Genomic DNA, 23,113 nt, shown 5'->3' on the forward strand with positions numbered 1-23,113 from the left:
GCATAATTTTATTTAAATGCTCTCGACAATTGCTATACAGCAATGACGTTGGAGCGCGTGCAATTGTGTTTTAGTAAGGCGTAGGTATGAGCAAAATGTTTCCTAGCCCAAAATAATCAGGAATCAGGAGTAAAATAAATTTCATTTAAATATTTCCACCGGTTTTCTGCATCGTTAAAATTTTTTAGTCAGTAATACATTAAGAAATAAGTCGGATCATTTTAAATTTGATACAAAAATTAATTTGTTTTGTAAATTTAACCCTAGCAGTCAAGGAAAAAAATCAATTAGATCTTGACACACTGTCCAAACTGGAAGAGAGGGTTACAAAAAGGGGGCAGGTGTCATAGCATGCTGAAAAATTGGAAAATCTAAACTTTTTTGTTAAAATGACGTCAAAATTTAAAATCCAGAATAATAATACAACGAATAAAACAGATACCGCCCAAAAAAGATCTTCCATCGGATTTTCTTTCAAATTTATTTAGAGCAAGCAAATTGAAATAAAAAAAAACTAATAAATTAAGCCAGCACCAAAAAGAAAAACAGAAACCAGTAGCAGATAAATGCCATTTTCGCACCCAATTACTAACTTTTAGCGCTAATTTGCACAATTAGCATATCAAACAGCCGGGAGCGTGTGCCCACGTTTGCTTGATGAAAGGTGCTCGTCTCGTTGCACCGGCCTACACCTATTCTATTTATTTTGAGCGCGCGGGAAGCTTGCGGTTTTGCGGGCAAATTTGCAGCGGAATTTCCTGTTGATTTTTCAATTGCTCGCTCTGGGAAAATTGCAGCGCGTCCTGCAACTTCTAACGACTGGTCACCTTTCAAGGCCAGACAATTCCCGCGTACCGTTATTTTTCATAACGATCTTGTCGCCTTCGAAATTTTACACGCTCCGTCTGCTCCATTTCTTTTCAATGGGTGAGATTAAATATGATTTTCTATGCTGACTGATGCTTTTTTTCCTCTCGTTCATTCCAGTGAGTATAATGACTTGAAGCGGCTCGGCAAAATCGCAATTCAAGAAAGAAAAAATAATGATCATTGAATAATGAGCGCAATTTTCAATGAAATTTGTTGTAGATGGCGTCGGATCATTTTAAAGTAATTCCAATACGTCTAATCATTTAAATTCAATCGATTATATAATATTTATTTTAATTTAACTAATATAACAATTAAATTTTTTCATGCGCGATTAACTGTGCAAATTGGTTCAGAGAAAAATAAATTTTATTCGAGAAAGATCAGTTGGTGTTATGCTTATTAGCTTTTGGCCGGCAAATAATAGCTCTGTCGGCGGCGGCGGCGGCTGCGTCTGCAGGCGTCCGTTCGGTGCGACCGAGTGGAAGAGGGCACCAGCTCTCCTCCAAGGTACAGCAGCAGCAGGAGATGGCATCAGCGGCTGTGGAAGGTTCTTGAGGAGCCGCCGCCGCCAACACCGCGCCTCGACCAACTAAGCAGGCTTCGAGCGAGCGAGCATACCGCCCGCAAAACTCGGCTGATAGTATATTCACTTCTTGAAGGCACGCCGGCCGAGTGGGGGGTACCGACACGAGCCTATATAGTGCCCTGGCAGACTTTGGCCGTGCATCAGTTAGTTACAAATTCTCGTGGTGAGAACTACAATTTCGACTCGGGGTGGACGAGAATTCCTTCCATCAGCTTTTACTTCTCGGTACGCTTGTGCGTGGATCCCCATCGAGTTGTAGTTGCCCCTGCACACCCGGCCGCCGCCCTTAGGGACATTTATTGGTGAGTTTTCCGCACCTCGAGAATTTATTTCTCAAGGATTCCGAAATTAACTCGATCGGATGCAAGCTCTGCAGATCTGTGCACTCTTCTGTAAAGCCAAATCCATATCCTTCCGCTGCTTAATTGCAACTCTCAGACCTTGAAAGCTGCGATTTTTGCATTCGCGAAGCTGGAGAATTAGAGTTCTTTTTAATTTCCGAATACTTAGAAATTTTCCGGGGCCTTAACTCGGTTAATTTTTCTCCGCTCTCGCATTTCAACCAAGTCGTTTTTCTTTTCGTCCCTCGCGTTTATTTAAATTTAATCTGCTCGTAATTAAATTAGAGTCGTGTTATACACGAGAGCCGCGTCGTAAAGCAGATGACTCAATGGCTCGTCGAGCAAATCGAACAAATGCACTTGCTCGGCGCGATCGTGTGAATGCACGCGTCAACCTTGAATTACGGCAGTGGCAGAAAAAGCGGTGCTGCTTAATTGTGTGCGAGTTTATATGCCAGCGCGCGCGTTTATTTTATGCTTTTCATCGCAAATAAGCACGCAAAAAACGGAGCCGCCGCGCCGAGCGAAGAAATAATCCCGGCAGCACGAGAGTTTCGAGTCGAGACAGGATCAATGCACTGACTGCGTGCTCTCTTCCGACCAAATTAACATCTCCCGGGGGAACGCGGCGTGTTTGCACAAGGGGAGGATTCCCAATTTTCACCCTGCACGAGCAAACAGGCTAGACAAAGAGCCCGTCCGACCGAGCAGACCAGACACCGCTGCTCTTTATTATATTTGTTCAGTATTTAGAAGATGACCAAGCCCGCGGGTTGACCCGCCGCAACCAAAAAAATAAAAATCCTCAAATCTCATTGTTCGAATTACCGTGAAACACACCGGCCGGGCCTGTTGCTCGTTTTCACGGGAATCGCCGTCCAAAAAAGGGGATGTCGCGCGCATCGGAGTGACTTTAATGACGGCATTGCGAATCGGTAATTGATGGGCATTGTTTTCATTTCGCACCACCGCGCGTTTCGAACCCTGACGACGGTGACGTAATTTCTAGCGATGACCTCAACGCGAACAACATCATCATCTTACGCCTCCATCAAGGCCGCCAAATGACGTGATAAACACGAAAATATTACCTGAAATGCAGCATAAAAAACCGCCAGTGATGATACCGCGCGCCAGCAGTTCCTGGGTCATAATATCATCATTATTTCGCGGCTCCGCGCGCGGTGCGGTAATCTGTCGTTTCATTCCTGCTCTTTTGCGCTCATCACTGCCGGACCTTTCTTCTCTGTGCGCAGAGAGACCATGAAATTTCGGATAAGTCGCATTAAAATAGCAGCGTGCAATTGCGCTTATTATTTCTTCCTTAAATCCCCATCAGCACGCGAGACGAATCTCTAACCGCCGCTTCCTTGTTCTGATCCTCTTTTGTTTTGTTTTTTCATTCCGAATAGTAAAATCAGCACGCATTTCGTGTGTTTCTAACTGTTCGACGGCCCATTGGCGAATAAGAAGCATCACAGGAGCAATAAAAGCACTTAAGCCACCGCGATGTGTGTACGAGCCGCCGAGTGTGTTATGAAAAGAGACAATCAGGTTGGACCGTTTCTTTTGTATGAAAAAATGTAGGTTATTTCTATTTCACAGCAGGGAATGGCGCTCTAATGAGATACAATCGTTAGATTAATGAAACTCCCATCATCCCAGCTGCCGCTCGATCGATAATTACGACAGATGCACTCGCGCACGGCTTGCAATTCCCAGGTCGCGAATTTATCCGCCCCCCGGGGGGCCGGGAGCGGTGGCTTGATCTTCCCCAGGGGAGTGCGAAACGAAAATGGACCGTAATCGTTTATTTCCAAGACTGGTTTCGCATCCTGAAATCGATCCACGGCATAGTGAGCTATGATCTTGTTCACACTTTTATTCAAAAGCGGAGGATGGCAACGAGCCAGCAACCGCTTCCACCGAGAAATAAAAATAAAGGTAACAGTGCGCGGCGGATATCAACACACTCAGTGTGTGTGCGTGTGGATAAAATTACCTGATTGAGCGAGTGTGATCCCGCTATGCGTAAACTCGCGCCCGCATTCGGATGCAGTTGACTTGCTGATAATGTATGCACGATTTTTTTATCGCTCTTCTTCCTCTTTCGTCCACATATACACGAGGGCATTTTTTTCTGCACGTGTGTGTTTGCGAATTGATTCAATTAAAAGGTCGCTCGCGTGCGTGCTCCTGAACTTGCCGCGCGCTGCGATTTCGAGGTCAAGAACACGTAGCTCTGCCATTTATGCACGCTGGGGATCGCGACGCCAGATAAACCTTTCGGGCTTTTCCATTGAAATGCATCTCGGACGCTGCTGCTTTTGCGGTTTTCGCATTCCGATGCGCGGTGTGACGATGAATTCATCAAAACAAGCAGCCCAGCTTTTCCATTTCGCGTTCAGGGAAGCTGAAAAGGCTCACTCTCGCTGCCTCTTCGCTCGGGTGGCTGCGTGAAGCAACGCCAAAAACACAGGAAACCGACGCAAAGCGCCGAGAGTAATTAAGACTGGGTTTTTTTTACAGCCGATGCTTTTTGCTCGTTTGATGCTGCTGGAGCAGAAAATTAAATGATGTACCCGCGCGCTTCTTGCCGTCATTACACTCACACTATATACGACGATGAGACGAAGCTTTTCAATTTTTCTTTTTACAATAAATCGTGATTCACTTGGCACGCTGTAAATTACCGAGAACAAGTGACTTTTTACCCCATTGAGACGCACCTTAAAGAGAAACTCACTTGGACAGGTCGCCAGCAAATAAACAATTGCGCCACGAACTTGGCGAAATAATATACTTTACGGCCAATTCTGTCATAACACCTTTGAATGCAACTGCACTGCCAAGAAAAACTAATTTAATCGCGGGGCCGTTGGAAAGGTGCGCCGTTGCCCATCCACCTTGAAGCGGATTCGAACTGGAAAATAATTCACGAGCAGGAATTCACACCGGAAAGCGTGCAATTTGCATACATCTGCCGCAATAAATGCCATTCCCCTTTGAGAAGCGGTGCCAAATTAGCGAATTTCTCGGATGCCTAGCATGTTCTAGGAAAAATAAGTGTGTATAATTTCGGTCCACGCCGCGCGCGCAGATCTTGATCTGCAGAAACCTGTTCGCCTGGCTTCTTTTGTGTGTCACCGACCGGCCTTTCGGCTGAGATTACATTTCGGCTGCTCCGGAGCGCGGAAATTCGCCACAATATTGAGCATCTCACTTTTTCGCACGCGTAACAGGTTTGCTCTCGGACAAAATCAGGGTATACAGTTAGTTCGGTTTGTCGTTTTACCGATGGCAGCGAGTATAAAATTTCACGTGGGGGCCTCTCTCATTAGCAAATCTCTTTAATTTCTGCCGCGAAATTTATCGCCCGTGACGTTGCCGTCTGGAAAAAAGGCCAGCCAGCAACCAAACTGGACATAAAATATTTTTAGGTAAATATGAAAACCAGTTTGTCAATCCTGGCTTGCACCGCCGTTTACAGCCAAAGGATGTGCCGTGCGTGACGACTCATTTTCCGTCGGGCCGCTGCCGCTTTTATTCTCTATTCTCCGAGATTCGCCTTAAATTCCTTTCGAACGAAATCGACAAGTAACGCTGGCAGTTCGTGTTCTCACTCACTCTCGTTTCGGATCAAAATTATCCGCGACCGAATTCGGGCAAAACTATACATCAAATTAAAGGGTTTGAAATTTACAGCCGGCCAGCGGAACGTGAAGCAAATAAAACGATTCGCCACCAAACACAAAAGCTGCTCTGCTCGTGTCGTGATCTTCTAAAAGTTGCAAGTTGGCCGGCAGTGGGAGATCGGCAGACTCTGGGAACCGACCGAATGCACAATGAATGCCGCCGTCGGTCGACGAACTCACTCTCTGCCGGCAAAAAAAAGCCAAATTCATAAGCTCCGCGTAAAAACGCTTTGCGCCCGCCGAGCCGAGGTGCGATTCTGACAATTTCTCTGCTTTTCTCGCACCTCTCGCCGTCGGCCGGCGAAAAGCGAAGGTGCATCTCATTTTGTAACGGAGTCACACACACGCGCGCGCGGCGCTTTATTACGCTATAAAAAAAGAAATCGGAATACAGACGTAATTTGCACCTTCTCCTAGACAAAAGTTATGGTCTCAAGGACGTATGAAATATTAAAAACCCATTGTTGAAGGGAACGGCCTTTTCGACGATTGATTTCGCCTTCACAATCGCTACTCATCTTCGAAATTTTCCGAAGATTAAATTGATTGCGCGGTTGAGTCTGCAAGATTCTCTATTAAAAAGATTCCGATATTTTAACGACCTAAACGAGAGGTTCATGACCCACAAAGGCCCAACCGGCGGCATTGGCGCCCAATTACGAACGCCAAAATTGCACACGCAACCGCTAATAAAAATCCTCGAGTGCAAGGGAAAAAAATCAGCACGAAAATCGATCCGGCAACTCATCTCGCGGCGCATGAATCATTAATTCCGCCGTAATTAAGAGGGTTGCGAAAACTTTTTCATCCCCCGCAGACGCAAGATAATCATATTTCCCCCGACCGGGGGTGGGGGGCTGTGGCCCCGGGGCTGATTCATTTCCGAGAGCGGAGCGGAGGGAGCGACCCTTTTTGATCCGCGAGAATAACGCGTCATCTCAGCCAGACGTCAAAAGCAGCGTCTGGCTTGTGTGAAAAACCGGGGTCAACGGCTCCACTGCCACGAGCACCGAACGAGTAAAATTGACCTTATGCAATCTACTTTCACTTCGTGCACGTAACTTTGTCAGGTTCAAGTTCGGCGTGGCTGTCGTTACACAGGCGCCGGCGGTCCATTCATTAATTTATGGCCGCGCCCCGAGTCATGCTAAAAGGTTTCGACGGGCTGGAAATTGACGTGCAAATTGATCTGGCATATATGTGTGAGCAGAAAAATCTTAAAGAGTATTTTATTAAATTATTATCCATCAAAATAAACCAGGATTGTTTCACGGATTTTTATTAGCATTAGAGGAAAAAATTAAAATCCTCTGCCAGTTGAAACAAACTCATCTTTCTTTCTTCTCAAACATCCGCAACGAAAACGACATTTTTCGCAGCGCCTCTGTTTGCCTGCTCGTTAGGTGTACGATTGTTTAAGGAGACAAGACGCGCGGAAACTAGGCGTAGGGCATTTTACAGTTAGCCCACCTGCTGATTTTTATAACGCACAATTGAGGCAATTCACACGTGAATTTTTCGCGCGGCGCAACCTAGAATGGGTCCCCTCGCTTATTTAGACAGTCAGCGGGGTCCACTTCCTTTTTGCATGAAGCTGTTGGCCGATGGGAGAGCATACAAAGAAATTAATGGTTGGCCATTGTTTATCCTGATTGTATCATCAAGCACGAAAACTAGATTAGGCCAAACCAGAAATCATCATTTATTCTAAAATTATGTTAATTGAGAATTATTCAAGGCAACACCGTAGGAATTAATTGACTCGCTCATCTAAAAAATTCACACAGAAACAAGGAAGCGATTTTTCTGAAATTCAGCAAATTGATTATTTGCATTTTCCCGCGCCTAGGAACATTACGTCAATGCCGCGCATTTTTACTTAGCCGCGCCGATCTTTGTCTTTGATTTCATGAATTCCGCCTGCATCACCGCGACCTTTCCGTGCGGCACGAAATTTCCCACAGTTGAGGTCCCCGAGCGAGCGGTGTCGTTGATCATAATAATAATCGGCCGGCGGGAGGGCGATCGGTTGCGCCACCGAATCGGCCTCTTGCTGCCAAAGCATAATTTAATCTCGCAGGTGTCATAATGTTATTAAACAATGTTCCCACTGAAGGTTACATTCATGTTCGAGCCGTGCTTAACAGGCGGTATGCATATATTTTACGTGCACGTGAGTCGCATCGCTAAAATCGCCGGCGCGAAGCCTGCACAAAAATTCACGCGCTCGCTGGCGATAAAACTGCAGCCGAACTTGTTTATTGTTAAGCCACTTATAAATTATGCCATCACCATCAGCTGTGCTCGTTGACGGAAATTAAACTACTTATAATGCAAAATTTAAAAAACAATTTCAAAATATTCACACCTTTTGGCACTGACACTAACTTAAAATTAATTTTAAAAAAAATTTAAGATTCGTGAAACCGAGGAAATGTATTAAAAACAACACATTCTTTGTAAAAGTAACAAAATTTTCTTATTATCCCAAATATTTTTATTATTTTTCCAAAAGGTTGAGTTGCTTTGAATGCCTTACCACCCTGAGTGCGATTGCAAATATAATTTTTAAATTAAAATAGAACGAAGCGAATCCGTTTATTTATTTGCAGTGTTAGATTTTCAACGGCAACGTGTAGAAATATTAATTCCAAATCTCGGACGGAAGTTCAGTGAACTGGATGAGTTGCTGTTGTTGTTGCTGTTGGAAAAGGTTGATTATACAAAAGAATGCTGATGATTAGGAGTTATAAAAAGTGGTAGTCGAGGCGCGCACATTCTTTCGCTATTAGGATCATCAGCTGTTGCCCTGGGACACGGAAAAACTCTTCAGCGCAGCAGGAAGCAAAACGGAAGGCGATCAGGCGCGAGAGAGCACAGAAAACCGCAACACATGGTGTAAAAACAGAGTTCATTAATCTGCTATTTTTTGCACTCGCGTTAAATATCATCTGCTAGCGTGGACAGTTACTTCGTACTTGAAATTTGCATCGCGGAACATTAATTTTACGATTTTTTTCTCGGGCCGCGGCTGTTTAATGCAGGGTCCGCCTCGGTGATTTTTGTGGCATAAAATTTAAGTGTTGGCTCATTATAGAGACTTTGTGGAAAACGTGAAGTGCCTGTTAAAATCGAATCGAGACTAGGGTTCAGTGGCTTTTATTTCGGCCTGTTTACAAGCCGGATTAAAATCAACTCGAGCTAAACAGCCTGTTTTATGCACACACACACACACACACACACACACACACACACACACACACACACACACACACACACGCCCGTTTACAAGAGTGAGTGAGTGTGCGTGTGAAAGAACGACACTTAATCTCGAATTTACGGTACTTGCTCATCATACTCGTCGTCGTCCTCGGTCGGAGCGCGATTATTTTTCTCATTTTCCCACAGCGCTGACTGACTTATTTCCAAGGCGAAATCAACTTCCCGCGAGCAGCTGAGATGTGGGAGTTGGGAGCTGCCCGCCGCCAGGCCTAACGGAGCAAGCCTCGAATATTGCCTTTTAATTGCAGCACTTGTTGCCAATTATATATATTTTTTGGCGTCCACTCGACGCGCAATTAACGGCCCAATCCGCGTTCGTGGAAAATTGTGTAATTATTCTTCCCATTCATACCGAGTCGTGCGCTGCAGGCAACTCTAGCTGTTTTCGGCGCTTCTAATTGCGCCAGCTCTATCCAATTAGATCGGTCACATCTCCGAAGACTAGAAATACTAGGCTAATTGAAGGTCGAATCGAAATCGTGCTTCTTTCGGAGCAGAATTTTGCAATAAATCAATTTTAGACTATAGAACGTCTTCAAAAGCGTGTGATATTATTTTCTCTGCAATTCTTTCTCTCGTAACCACCCTTTCGATTGTTTTTCATCATGTTTTGAAGTGTCTCTTAAATATAAATTATTAATTTTACCCTTTTTCTGTTTCGCAGGATTGGAGTCTTGACGTGGGCCCGTTGGTGCGTACGATGGCCGTGACCAGAACGGCCCGCAGCCCCTCGTGGCTGCTGATTGCCGCAGCTTTACCATTTTTGTTCATGTTCGTGCTGAAACCCGTTCGATCAGGTGAGGAGATTTTAATTATCGATTGCAGCCCGACTAATCTGCACAAAAACTGGCACACACACGCGGTGCAATCAACCTGCTTTCTTCCGCCAGATTATAAATTCGCGCTGGCACTCGTGTCTCTCTCTTTTACCACACAAAGCAACGATTTTTGTCACATCCTAACGGTACCACGCGCGCAAATTGCAAGGTACACCTTGTATTATAATGACCTCTAGCCGTGATTACAATAATCTGCCGAGTCCGTTACTTTTTCGGACATTGACAAAACACAAGCCGGCCTTTTTTCGCGTGTTAGCCAAAATCTCGTGGCGAGAGAGATACGCATCAGTCTGGCGAGCGGCGTGTCACTCAGCACGACTCATTGTTCGGCTGCTCTCCTCTCCTAATCGGCCGCTCGAGTGTAAAAAGCGGCAGCGCCCGCGATCAGATCAAGTTCAAGGCACTTTTCACTGATTTCAATTAAAAATTCAAATCAGCCGGCCGAGCTTCCGTTATGCAGGCCGTCGACTGGAATTACAAATGAATCGGTCGGTGAAATTTGCGCGCGAACGCACGCACTGAACCAGTTTGTGCTCATCAAATTTATGTATTTCGTTTCATTAGCATCCGATAAAAACTCGTTTCTCTGGTTTGTTTGTTTCCACATTTCGTCGCATCAGCAGAAGACAAAAGAGCACGAGGGTCCGATGACCGCATTGAAAGCGATTTTTTTCTGTGCCCAAGCCCTTTCCCGGCAGCCGGCCGACTTGTTCCGTCATAAGGCTCGCTGCTTTCAATAAATATCTCTAATAATTAGGAGGAGCGATGCTCGCCAGCTCGCGTTGCTGATTAATTGCAAAGATTCCCAAGCGAAAAGTTAACTGTAAACACTCGTCGCCGTGCAACCAGCCAGCCGACCGCACAGTAAATTAATTGTTGCATTAAAATACAGCAGGATTTATTAATGAAGTGACATTTAAATTTATTTAAGAACACTGACCTGACCACACCGTGCTTTTAGACGACGCGGCGATGAAAACAGGTCTCACAGGTTTAGCTTCCTCAATACAAACAGGTGGGACAGTGCGCGAGAGAGCGAAAAATGAAGCGATAAGATTAGTCGGAGAGCAGCGGTCTTATGTGGGAACCGATTCAGGCAATTAGGCTCTCGAATAAACACCATTTCGCGGACCTACAAATCCATAAAAATGTCTAAAATTTATTCTGCGCTCTGCGTTCTTCTAGACCATTCGATTTTAATTGGTAACAGTGAAAAAGACTGGCACAAATACGTCCGCGTATAATATTTGTCTGAATCGGAACGTGGGCAGCGGTGGATTTGATTATTGGGTCACAACTCGTTGGTATTCAAATGGTGGCGAAAAAGCGCAGCTCGTTTCCCATCCAGCGCGAAAAATTCCACCGCATTCGTCCAGCCAGTGAGCCAGCCAGCCAGCCAGGTTGCCGGCCAAGCAGCATTTCGTAGACGGACTATCAAATATTTACCCGCTGGCCGACGGCCAAAAGTGTCAACTGCTCGGCCGGGCCGTGAATAAAAGAGAGGAAAACGCGCTGGGAAGACGTGTCGGCGGCAAACGCTAACCGTGCTTCCCATCATTAACCGCGCGCTGAGTCCATTTCCGCGTCATGTTTTATGCTAATTGTGGGGCACGCGGTTGAATTGAATCGCAATGCAAGATCCGAAGATCTCCATCTCGGGGACTGTTGATTTTAACGATGATTCACATTTCACGCGTCTCTTGCGGTAGACCTTGGATGTTGCCGCACACAAGCGTGTGTGTAATTCTGTGCCTTCGGTGCAATGAACCGCCGCCGCGCGCACTACAATAAAATGTGTACCGCCACTTGCTTGAGGTACAAGACGAAAGTTGCTAACTGCAAATCCTATTCGTGGACTGGACACTTGCGATTTCAAAATTACAAAAAAATTCAGCCTGTAAAGCAATTACTTTTTATTGCCTGGTGCACAAGTACCTGGCCAAATATGATCGGTTGAGCAGTAAACGTGAATATTTAACTTTTTCGGCATGAAATAAAATTTTACGGCCGCCATAAATTACGAAAACACATCGCTAATTCATGCGAATAAATTGTTAAACTATCACGAGAGAGGCCGGTTGTCAAAGTGCGCCGCTTAGGCATTTTGCCGTGCTCGGCGGTCGAGCGGATTGCATACTCCCCGATCAGCAGGCGCTGAGACCTAATTTTCGACTCCCTTTCGTTTCAGCACCCACCGAAACCGAGGATGCGACTGCTTTGGATACATACGACGGCTCTGGCTGCTACTACAACTACCAACACTACGGAGAGGGCGACCGGATAATCACGAACGAACCCTGTCTCAACTGCACCTGCCACAACCGTATGCTCATGTGCTACCTGAAGGTGTGTCCTTTCACGAAGGCCATCGGCTCGGACTGCACGGTCGAGAAGCGACCTGACCAGTGCTGCCCGGTGATCACCTGTCCCGAAGGTAAGCTATTTCAGCAGCCAGCCAAAACGCGTGGACATGAGAGTAAATTTCGCCTCAGTTCCAGTCCAACTCGTGGACAACAGCCTCTCTCCCAGCACCACTCTCCGCCCCGTCTCCCAGCAGTCCACCGCCGTCGGACACCCTGACAGCTTCGGCTGCTCGATCGACAGTGAGTTCTACGCCGACGGTGCTCAGGTTCCTTCAGACAAAAACAAGCCCTGTGAACTCTGCTACTGCATCCGCAACCACACTGCTTGCGTCATGCAGGAGTGCACCCTGAACGTCGAGGGCTGCAAGCCTGTCTTCCAGGATGGTATTTGCTGTCCGGTCAGATACGAATGTGGTAAGTGCAGCAATTTTTTCAAATAGCAAAAAATTAAGTCCTGCAAGAGTCCCGTATTAAATATTAATATTTGTTTAAATTAATTTTTAACCAGAATACCCTGACGAGACCACCACCCTGGGCTCTATTGCTGGATTCTTCTTCACGACCACCACCACTATTTCCCCAAGCACGATGTGCAAGCACAACGGCGAGGAGTACGCAGATGGTGCACTGATCCAAGTGGACGACAAGCCTTGCGAACACTGCTACTGCATGAGAGGAGAAATCGTCTGCGCTGTCCAAGAGTGCGGCACACCTTTGGAACGCGAAGGACACAATTGTACCGCCCTGCCTACTCAGCCTGGAAAATGCTGTCCCGAAATGTACCAATGTGGTGAGTACTTATCAAGCTTGCTTTTGTTGTAAATAGGCTTAGAAATTTTTAGTGCAGTTGCACTCGATTTTTAGGGAGTTTTTATTTATTGAGTGAGCTTTTCTGTGTACAGTCGTGGTTGTGGTTCATTTGAAATTGGTTCTCAAATTGAATTTTGAAGTTTAGAGGAGTTTTATCGCTTTTCGTGTAAATAATGAATGGCATAATAGAGTGAGCTCATTTAAATTTTAATAAAGTTTGGGATGCGTTGGAATATTTGTTCTTTCACATCATAGCGAACAAGGATTGTACTAAGTACATAACTGGTGTTGTGAAATAATTACTAACCTTCATGTCAATATGACACAATTTTTTATTGCAGATGGAATTGAGTATGTGATGGATACAACGAATAGGATGAACCGCAAACAATACGGTTTAAGCGTTGATGGTAATTTGCTAAATAATTTTGCCGCTAATTTCATGTGAAAAATAATAAGCTGTAAAATAAATTGCTTTCTGGTGGTGGATATCGCTTCCGCTTATTTCAAGTTGCATGCTATTTTTGTTTCATTCTATGCGTTTAAAATCTTTTTTCTCAACTTAGGTCTGATTTAAAATAAATTTTCAGACACGACTTTGCCAAGCATTCCTGAAGCCAGCAGCAAGCCCGAGGACGATGTCCCTCAGCTTCCCCAACAGGATGACCAAGCTTCTGGAGTGGCCCTCAATGCCGACGAAGAGGAAAAGCAGCCTGGAGATGTCCACACTGAGTCTCCTGACCACGTTTCCTATACCGAGACTAAGCCGGCCATGGAATCAGACAGCCTTGTGAATGATGACCAGGAAGACAAACAGGACGTTACTACTCTCAGTCCATCTCTGATTGAGGAGCCTGCGGAGGACTCTGTTGCTGCTCAGGAGCCGGTTGATCAGCATCCTTCCGAGGAGGCACAGCAAGAGCACGTTGATCAGTTCGCCCACGAGGAGCCTGTGCAAGATGTTCACCTGGATGGGGAGCAGGAACACGAGATTACGCACGATGAAATTACTCACGACCACGAGATTCATCACGAAGAACCTGAAGTTGTTCAGCCCGTTAATCCCACCCCAGAGCAGCCTGCTCAGGAGGAGCAAAAGGAATCAGAAGCTGAGGTTTCTGCCCATACTGACAAGCCTGTTGAGCCAGAGTCAGATGCAGTGAATGAAGAGGTCGATGAACACGTTGCTCAGGATCATAAGGAACCTGAAGAACAAGAGCACTCCACTGAAGCTTCCACCGAAGGTTCCCTGAACGCTCAAGACGATGAAGTTGTCCCTCAGCACGAAGACAACAAAGAGCAGAACGAGGCCCACGAGGAGCCTGCCGAAATTGTTCAAGATTCCGTGTCCGAGTCTTCCACGGAAGTCGGCGAGTCTCAGGATGAAGTTGCAGCTGTCACTGAGCCTGCAGCTGAGCACGTCAACGAGCCGGCTGAAAATGATGCCAGCGATGAAGAAGTTGTGACTGACAAGGTTGACATTGTTCATGAGCCCGCTGAGAACGATAAGGAGCATGCACCTGCTGATGTTCACGGAGAGCCTGCTGAGCACGAAGGAATTCAACATGAGCCCGTTGATGGAGAGGTTGAACATGACAATATTCCTGCAAACGAGATCCATCACGAACCTGGCCACGAGGAGCCTACTCATTCCGAGGAAAATATTCACCAGGAACCTGCTCATGATGATACCATTCATACCGATGAGGGTGTCCAGCATGAACCCGTTGACGAGGAGCCTGCTAATTTTGATGAAAATGTTCACCATGAGCCTGCTCAGGAGGCGCCCACTCATTCTGAGGAAGGCATTCAGCACGAGCCTGCTCACCACGAGGAAAATGTCCAGCACGAGCCCACTGATGATGAGACTGCTGTGCACGAGCCGGTTGAGGAGCCTGTGAAGCCAGCTGAGCAAGAGCCAGTCAAACAGCCTCAGTCTGACGATGAAATTCCGCAAGCCACTGAACAGCCTGTCGTTGATATTGAGGTCGCAACTGAACAACACCTTGCTGACAACATCAGCAATGAGCCCGCTGAAATTGAAAGTGACAAGGCTCCCGAGCACCACGAAACTGTCGAGCAGCCTGCAGAGCTGGGCGACCAGAAGGAAACTGTCCCTGCTGAAGTTGTGAGCGTTACTGACGAGCCAGAGAAAGAGGTGAATACTGAAACACCAGTGCAAGAGCCCGAGGTTGACAATGATGACCACAAAGAGCACGAGCCTGTTCATACTGTGAGCCAAGATGAACCTGAAACTCACCACGACGACCAGCAGAGTGAAGTGGTTCAAGATACAGTGCAACATGAGCCTGAAAACATCGAAGTTCACCAAGATGAAGTTGAACAAGTTGTGCCCACAACCTCGGCTCCTTTTGTTGCGGACGAAGTAGGATCTGAGAAGGAGAATGATGAGAATGCAGTTCAAATGGACAACCTCCCTGTCGAGGGCGCTGACGAAATCCACCCTGAACCTGCTCATGATGGCGTTGATGCTAATGAGCCTGCTGTGCCCGCTACCGAGCAGCCATCATTTGATCATCAGGATGACAACGTGGATGAGCCCCAAGAGATCTCTACTGAGTCCTCTGAGCAACAGAAACCAGTCCAGGATAATGTCGAAACTGTTCATCAGGACGAGCATGAAGTTCCATCTCACGACCAACACGAAAACGTGGAAACTGAGAAGCAACCAGGCTTTGAAGTTGAGAATGACGCCGCTGAAGTGCACACCGAGCCTCAGCTTGTTGGCACAGAAAAACCAGAGCAGGACCAACCAGCCCAAGAAGCTGAACAAATTTCTGACAAGACTGACGCGCCAATTCACGCTGACAAGGTAGATGAACCGGTTCATGACCATGCTGAAGAGCCCACACCTGTTGATATTGCTGAGAAGCCCGTTCAATCTGATGATGTTGTGGCCCCTATCCATGATGAAGAGCCAGTGCACTCTGACGGTCTTGAAGAGCCAGTTGATAACGCCGAGAAGCCCGTTCAATCTGATGATGTTGTGGCCCCTATCCATGATGAAGAACCTGTGCACTCTGACGGTCTTGAAGAGCCAGTTGATACCGTTGATGTCGAGAAACCAGTCCATGAGGATGTTCCAGTCCAATCAGTTCCTGCTGAACAGGAGGAAACCAACGAGGATCACTTTTCGGTTGTAGAGGTCATCACTAAGCCATCGATGGAATCCGACTCTATGGTGCATGAAGCTGAGGAACCAGTGAAGCAAGTCGAAGAACCTGTTAAGGACGAGGTTCAGCCTGTGAAGGAAATCGAGGAACCTGTAAAGGATGAGGTGGAGCCCGTTAAGGAAGTCGAAGAACCAGTCAAGGACGAGGTGGAACCTGTGGAGGAAGTCACGGAACCAGTAAAGGAAGAGGTGGAACCAGTGAAGCATGTCGAAGAACATGTTACGGACGAGGTTCAGCCCGTGAAGGAAGTCGAGGAACCTGTCAAGGACGAGGTGGAACCTGTGGAGGAAGTCACGGAACCAGTTAAGGAAGAGGTGGAACCAGTGAAGCAAGTCGAAGAACCTGTTACGGACGCGGTTAAGCCCGTGAAGGAAGTCGAGGAACCTGTCAAGGATGAGGTGGAGCCCGTTAAGGAAGTCGAAGAACCAGTCAAGGACGAGGTGGAACCTGTGGAAGAGGTCAAGGAACCAGTTAAGGATGTGGAAGAGCCGGTCAAGGAAGTCGAGGCCGATAAACCAGAAGAGCAAACTACTGAAAACACGTTTACCCTGGGTGACATCATTGAAGAGGTGAACAAACTGCCCGCCATCATTAACCTGACTCCTCAACACCCTGCTATGCAAGACATGGAAGAAGCTCAGCACCACTATGGAGATGAGGATGACCACGATGAGAGCCAGTCTGACAGCAAGGAGCCTGAAACCGAAATTGAAGATGTCAAGGAGTCGGAGAAACCAATTAATTTGGATTCATCAGTACAGAGCTCAGAAGAAGTGACTGAGGCCAGCGACGAAATTTCCACCGAATCAAACGAGGAGGACAAGCAACCAGTCATTCCCGGAGAAGGTAAATTATTACTCTTTGCTTTTGTAAAAATAGAATGAATAGCAATTAACTCACTTGCGATTTATCTAATTTAAACCCATTCTTGTTTTAGGAGACTGCAGAATAGATAACACTGTCTATAAGAACGGAGAGAACATTCCTGTTAGCAACAATTGTCAGAAAGTATGCGAGTGCAAGAACAGCATTGTGCAGTGCCAGCTGCAAGAATGCCCTCCTCCTCCGACCACTAACAGAGACTGCATGCCTGTTGTCCACGAAGGCAAATGCTGCCCTACTTACACATGCGGTAAGTTTAGTACATCGGCTGAATTTATTTTGCTCACCGATTTTATTTTAGATAATTTTACAATTAATTAAATACAGTTAGCTATGAATGCATTTTAAATTGAAGTATAATAAAATTATTTTCAAAATTTATTATTTTTGTAATTTAAAAATGATTATATTAAAAATAAAAATTAAATTTCAGAGCACGAGCCCCAGTACGAGATTGTGACTAGCCCTCCTGCTGACTCTGTCCATGATGAGTCTCACGATGATGAAAACAACCACGATGAAGAATTCACCACTCAGGCTTTCGCCCACTCAACTGAGGCCCCTGTCACTGTTGTTGAGAGCAAGCCTGCTGATTTTATTCAAGACGAGATCTCTAGCGTTCCGCAAGAAGTGACCAAGCCCGATACCTTCGAACAAGATGAAATCCCCGGTCAAAGCTCCCACCCCGCTCAAGTTCCTGCGTTTGATGGCGTCGCTCTTGATGTTGGTGATGACGAATCGGAAAAGCCTGCTATCCACGAAGATCGTCCGGCTCAGCAACCAATTTATGATCACGTCGACCAACAGAACACCGAGGATCATGACATTGAAATCATCACCCAGGCAGCAATCACTGATGCACCAGCTAGCGCAGTTGAAAACCAAGAAGCTCAATTCGATGGTGCGGAGGAAACTCACCACCAGGATGAGAAGGAAAGCGAGCCAGCAGTAAACCATGAAAATGACGCTGAAGAAATCGCCACTTCTGCCCCTGTTGCGGACGTTGCTGACGTGAGCCAAACTTCCGAAGCTGATCCCTCTCAGGAAATTGAAGCTGATGTGCACACTGACGCCCCGCAAGCTTCTGATGAAGTCCAGACCGACGCCCCTGTGAAAGACGCTGAGCACGTTTCGGAGCCTGAGCATGATGCTGTTTCTCAGCCGGAGGAACCTGCTGTTCAGGAGCCACAGTCTGAAATCTCTCATCCTGCTGTGCACGATGATAAGCCTGAGCATGATGTTGTTTCTCAGACGGAAGAACCTGCTGTTCAGGAGCCACAGTCTGAAATCTCTCATCCTGCTGTGCACGATGATAAGCCTGCGGACGTTGCTGAAACGATCGAAGAGACCGAGAAGGAAGCACCGCCTGCGACCTTCGCACCTGAACATATTGAGCTCGCTAAGCCTGAATCTGATGACGTTTCCCAAACTGGCGATGCTCACGACACTGAACACGAGCAAGTTACTTTCACACCTGACGCCATTCCTGAAGTTAGCACTGCGGAAGCTGAAAAGACACCTGCTGCACCTGCAGAGAGCGACAGTGATGCTCCTGAGTGGGTTAAGCCCCCAACTCCAATTGGCACTGGATTCAACGCTGAGGAGATCCCAGAACACCACGATGAAGCTGAAACCCCGTCCGAGCATTTCGTTGCCGAGCCCATTCCTGATGTTGTGTCTGAAGTTAAGCCCGCCAAGCCAGTAGAAGCTGCGGATCAGACCAAGCCCGTTGAAGCTGAACAACCTTCTCAAGTTGCCAATGAGCCTTTGGAACATAACCCTGAAGTTGTACATGAGCCAATTGATCATAACGAGCAGCCCGCTGAGGAGCCTCAGGAAATCAGCCAGGAACATACCGAGAGCCAACCCGAGCAGCCTGCTCATGAGCCTGTGGAAACTCATGAAGCTGAGCGCGAAAAGCAGCCAGAACAGCCAATTGAAATTGCACATGAACCTGTTGAGCACAAACCTGAGCAACACACCGATAAGCCCGTAGAGCACGTCGAGTATCCCAATGCCCCAGTTGAGAACCAACCAGAGGTTCCAGTTACAACTGAAGCCAGTGAGATTCAGCCTGAACAGCCTGCCGAAATTTCTCATGAGCCAGTGGAGGAGCATCATGAAGTCAGCCACGAGCCTGCTGAAGTCAAGCCCGAGGAGCCTACTGAAGCTGTCCACGAGCCTACTGAAGTCAAACCCGAGGGACCCACTGACGCTGTCCACGAGCCTGTTGAAGTTAAGCCCGAGGAGACCACGGACGCTGTCCATGAGCCTGCTGAAGTCAAGCCCGAGGAGCCCACTGACGCTGTTCACGAGCCTGTTGAAGTTAAGCCCGAGGAGACCACAGACGCTGTCCCCGAGCATACTGAAGTCAAACCTGAGGAGCCCACTGACGCTGTTCACGAGCCTGTTGAAGTGAAACCTGAGGAGCCCACTGACGCTGTCCACGAGCCTGTTGAAGTGAAACCAGAGGAGCCCACTGATGCTGTCCACGAGCCTGCTGAGATCACACATGAGCCTACCGAGGTTAAACCAGAAGAGCCAGTGGATGAGCCTGTCGAAGTCACGCATGCGCCAACTGAGGTTAAACCAGAGGAGCCAGTCAATAAGCCAGTTGAAGACAAGCCATTGGAGCATCCCACTGACGTTGAGCACGGAGGAGCTGATCAACATGTACCTGAAATCTCTACTGAGACTGCTGAGATCAGCGTTGCGCCGGAGGTTCCCTCTGATGAGCAAGTTCACCACGAGTCTCAGACTGAAATTGAACAAGATAAGGGTGAAGAGCCCAAACCACAGGTGCAGATCGAGTTTGAAGAGCACCATCAAATCTCTCCTGAGATCATTCATGAAGAGCACGTTGAGCAGCCGGCCGAGCAGCACGTAGAGCAGACATCAGAAGCTCACCACGAGGAGCCTGAAAACGTACCTGAGGTGCACCACGAGCAACCCCAAGAGCACAAGCCCGAGGAGCACGAGGAAACACATGAGGAGCCAGCTCCTGTTGCTCCTGAAGAGCCTAAGCCTGCCGTTCACGAGGAGACCAAGCCTGCCGAACCTGAGGAGCCTGAGCAAGTTGAGTACAAACCTGACCAAGGCCTATCGCAATACCCCGACATGACCGGACTACCATCTTTCGAGCCCTTCGACGAGATGGGCTTCCCTGATATGTCTTCAATGCCCGGCTTCGAGGAGGAGCAGGGTTCTTTCGGACCTGGCACCTGTCGCTACGGTGGCAAGGTGTACCTTTCCGCCCAGCAAATTCCTAGGGAAGATCCTTGCGATTTCTGTTTCTGCTTCCGCAGCGACATTATTTGCCTGCAACAGAGCTGCCCTCCCCCCATCAAGGGCTGCCACGAGGAGGCCATCGACGGCTTCTGCTGTCCTCGCTATGAGTGCCCAGTCACTATGGCTTTGAGGAACTCGACTACCACGACCACCACTACTGCGGCACCATCTGTCACGGATTTCATTTACAGTAGGCAAGCGAATGCCGGCTGTCTGGTCCAGGGCGAGCTTTACAAAGTCGGAGATGAAATCACAACTGCCTCTGGTCCATGCCTCGAATGCAGGTAAATATAGAGAAAATATTGTTATTTAAACGTCTGAAACAAATTTTCGTTAGTAAATTTTAGACGAGAAAATATAAATTATAATCGTTGCTAATGTTTTCTTGCTTTTGTTACAGGTGCGGTGGAGATAGCAAGATGAGATGCGAGCCGAAAGAGTGCAGCCCGCAGCCTCTGATTAGGAAAATGATTGAAGCTGTGAGCCTCCGAAGATAAAAGTATTTCGACAGTGCAATTGCTTGACCTCACTTTGAGCTTGGACTTAAAAAGAATCAACACTCACAAGTGTGCTAAAATTCATTAAGAATAGTGCCAAAGGATTTAAAAATGTAATTTATCTCCGAATCTAGGTAAAGAAAATTAGGTATCAATCAATTCTAAAAATAGCACAAGTGATTGTACATCTTTTCGCTGCTACGCATAAAAAGTGTGATGCTTTGAACTTTTGTGCCAGTTCTACAAACAGAACGCAATAATACGTCAAATGGAACAAACAGAAATAATTCAATTATTGATAGAAATGTGTCAATTAAGAAATATGACAAATTGCTTGACTGATAAGTAAAATGATAAAAAGCAAAATGACTCATTGGGAGAAAATTCGTGTTCAAGTTGGCGCTTGGCTCCTAAGTACTTAAGTAAGATTTATTACTTTGGGCACAATTTCTTATTTAATTATTAGTGGTGTTGTTATTTCCAATGTAAAAATCTTTCAGGGGAAAATACTAACAAATACCCAAATTTACGAATAAAACGAAAATTAAAGAAGAGACTTTTCGGAAGGCTTGTGCCCTCGCAAAACTGTAGCCGGCCCCTTGCCAACCGACACATGAAGTCAAAACGATATGACTTCTGTGGTCTCATATTGAGCATTGAGAACCTGAGGAATTGTTTGACAAATAGAAGCAACTCTAAAAATATTACCCTGCCATTCTGAAAATAGTTTTCTGTTTCTTGAACACTCAGGTTGTGAACACATGAGTCGCATCCAACATTATTTGTATTATACATTTCCATTAGACTATGTAGCGTGAAATTTACTTTACATTGATGTTGGTCGACTTCATCTTGAGCCTATTTAGGTAGTAGCTTAAGTAAACTGAATTCGTTGGTATGCCACACAGCCAACCCTTTGTACCAATTAATTTAATTTGTTCAAAAATGACCAGGTTAGGATACATTCAAATTAAATTATGTTTGTTTATTTAAACTGTTAAATAAACTGTAAAATATAAACAATTGAGTGACTTTCATTTCAACCATCCAATTTATTTTGACATCGTAAAAAAATATTTTCTTTCAAACGTTCAAATAAATATTATAATATGTCTACTTTTTATCCTTTTTGTGTTTTTTATGCTTTCCGTGCCGCTTTTCTTTATCTTTATGCTCCCTCTCAGATTTTTCCCTGTGGTGTTTTTTACCGCGCTTGTGATGAGGACTTCTACTTCTCTCTCGGTGTCTCTTTCTCGAGTTGTGCTCAGCCTGCTGAGATTTCTCCTCCTTTATGTTTATTTGTGGGTTCGAGTCTTCTTTTGTCACATTGCAAGCCTTCAGCCACTCCTGATACATTTCCATCTGATTCGAGATAACCTCAGCCATAACCTAATGAAAAAATATCCATTTAAACTGTTCACTCTTAATTTATTTAAATCTTTACCTCTGTGTGGCTTTTGTTTTTAGTGTGCACTTTCTTGATATGCTTGTAGTTGACTCTTCGTCTTTTATGATCTCTCTCTTCGCTGAGCAAGTCGTATTTAGACTTTTCGCTCCTTGTCTGGTCGCTGCATTCTGAGTAACCACTTATAAACAAAACAATGTAGAAATTATGTTTTACTGCTGGTTAAATAGACTTACTCGAAAAAGGCCAGATCAAACTCATTCAGTGGTAGGGTCTGCACCTGGTCTTTAGTTTGCTCTACAATATGATCGTACAAAGCCAGCCTCTGCGACGGATTGAAATAAACTTGCAAATCAGATGATGACTTTGGAATCACAAAATCTGTAATTTTCGTAAAGTTAATGAGTTAATTTATCGAACAATGCACTACGATAAAAAAATCTACAGAAAAAATCCATGGTATAAAAGGAATAAATAATTTAATGTGCCGTGAATTTAAGGAAAAAATTTTTGGTTCAGCTGGAATATCTTATTAATAAAAATCACTCTAACTACGTACCATAATTTCTTCCATCAGCCAAATTCCCTGATTTAAGAAGTACTTCAGACACCAAGGACTTTGCTAAAAGAAAAAGATTGATTAATTTGGTTATGAAATAATGCTCATTGTTGCGATTGTGATATTTACAAAGCTGAATTGAACAACGATCGCTTTCATCAAATGAAGGCGGGAAAAGCTGATCATTTTCTTCGCTCCTTTCTTCATTTCGGGGTCCATCAATAACAGAATCAGGGACCTTACATTGGTCTCTTTGGATCGCGACAGATTTCGATGGGTACTGCCAACCTAGTTGGTCACAAAAATCTTTCAAGAAAGATCGTGTCGACTGAATGAATTCGTCAACAGTGGCCATGTTGTGTCCCTTATTGTTAGTAAGGAACAAATATCAGCATGAAAATTCACATGAAAATGAAAAGCACGTCCAACTAGAGCAGGGTGAAATCTTATGGTTTCATGGTGTACATATGATAGTATGATTGTTATTGTTTACATTCTC

General features: G+C 45.8%; 2 protein-coding genes across 7 annotated transcripts; one reads left to right on the forward strand and one right to left on the reverse strand.

Annotated features, from left to right (window-relative positions):
* The first annotated feature begins 1,575 nt into the window (after positions 1–1,575).
* Positions 1,576–21,673, forward strand: tnc (tenectin). Of its 6 annotated transcripts, XM_065490751.1 has the most exons (12): positions 1,576–1,761; positions 9,442–9,574; positions 11,805–12,050; positions 12,109–12,393; positions 12,488–12,769; positions 13,131–13,199; positions 13,380–16,325; positions 16,368–16,414; positions 16,457–16,829; positions 16,921–17,115; positions 17,299–20,437; positions 20,554–21,673. In XM_065490751.1, exons 2-12 carry the CDS (start codon positions 9,478–9,480, stop codon positions 20,648–20,650), a joined length of 7,776 nt encoding a protein of 2,591 aa, XP_065346823.1. In that variant the 5' UTR covers positions 1,576–1,761; positions 9,442–9,477; the 3' UTR covers positions 20,651–21,673. The 6 variants fall into 6 exon arrangements, with proteins under 6 accessions (XP_065346823.1, XP_065346819.1, XP_065346820.1 ...); XM_065490747.1 differs by having other exon boundaries at positions 13,380–16,414; XM_065490748.1 differs by having other exon boundaries at positions 16,368–16,829.
* LOC135944060 (U11/U12 small nuclear ribonucleoprotein 48 kDa protein-like) lies at positions 21,306–23,072 on the reverse strand. The gene is made up of 5 exons (XM_065490754.1): positions 22,744–23,072; positions 22,615–22,677; positions 22,292–22,436; positions 22,095–22,236; positions 21,306–22,039 (listed from the first exon to the last, which is right to left on the reverse strand). The coding sequence occupies exons 1-5, from the start codon at positions 22,967–22,969 to the stop codon at positions 21,764–21,766; spliced, it is 852 nt and encodes a 283-aa protein (XP_065346826.1). The 5' UTR covers positions 22,970–23,072; the 3' UTR covers positions 21,306–21,763.
* Positions 23,073–23,113: the final 41 nt, after the last annotated feature.

Source organism: Cloeon dipterum, chromosome 4, assembly GCF_949628265.1.
Source record: "Cloeon dipterum chromosome 4, ieCloDipt1.1, whole genome shotgun sequence".
NCBI classification, from domain to species: Eukaryota; Metazoa; Arthropoda; class Insecta; order Ephemeroptera; family Baetidae; genus Cloeon; species Cloeon dipterum.

Bases quoted from the DNA above. Each gene is read 5' to 3' on its own strand.
- tnc (XM_065490746.1), top strand. From the start codon at position 9,478: ATGGCCGTGACCAGAACGGCCCGCAGCCCCTCGTGGCTGCTGATTGCC. The intron at 12,051-12,108 runs GTAAGCTATTTC...ATTTCGCCTCAG, and splicing joins GGTGATCACCTGTCCCGAAG to TTCCAGTCCAACTCGTGGAC. The intron at 12,394-12,487 runs GTAAGTGCAGCA...ATTTTTAACCAG, and splicing joins TCCGGTCAGATACGAATGTG to AATACCCTGACGAGACCACC.
- LOC135944060 (XM_065490754.1), bottom strand. From the start codon at position 22,969: ATGGCCACTGTTGACGAATTCATTCAGTCGACACGATCTTTCTTGAAA. The intron at 22,237-22,291 runs GTAAGTCTATTT...TTTGTTTATAAG, and splicing joins TTTGATCTGGCCTTTTTCGA to TGGTTACTCAGAATGCAGCG. The intron at 22,040-22,094 runs GTAAAGATTTAA...TTTTTTCATTAG, and splicing joins AAAACAAAAGCCACACAGAG to GTTATGGCTGAGGTTATCTC.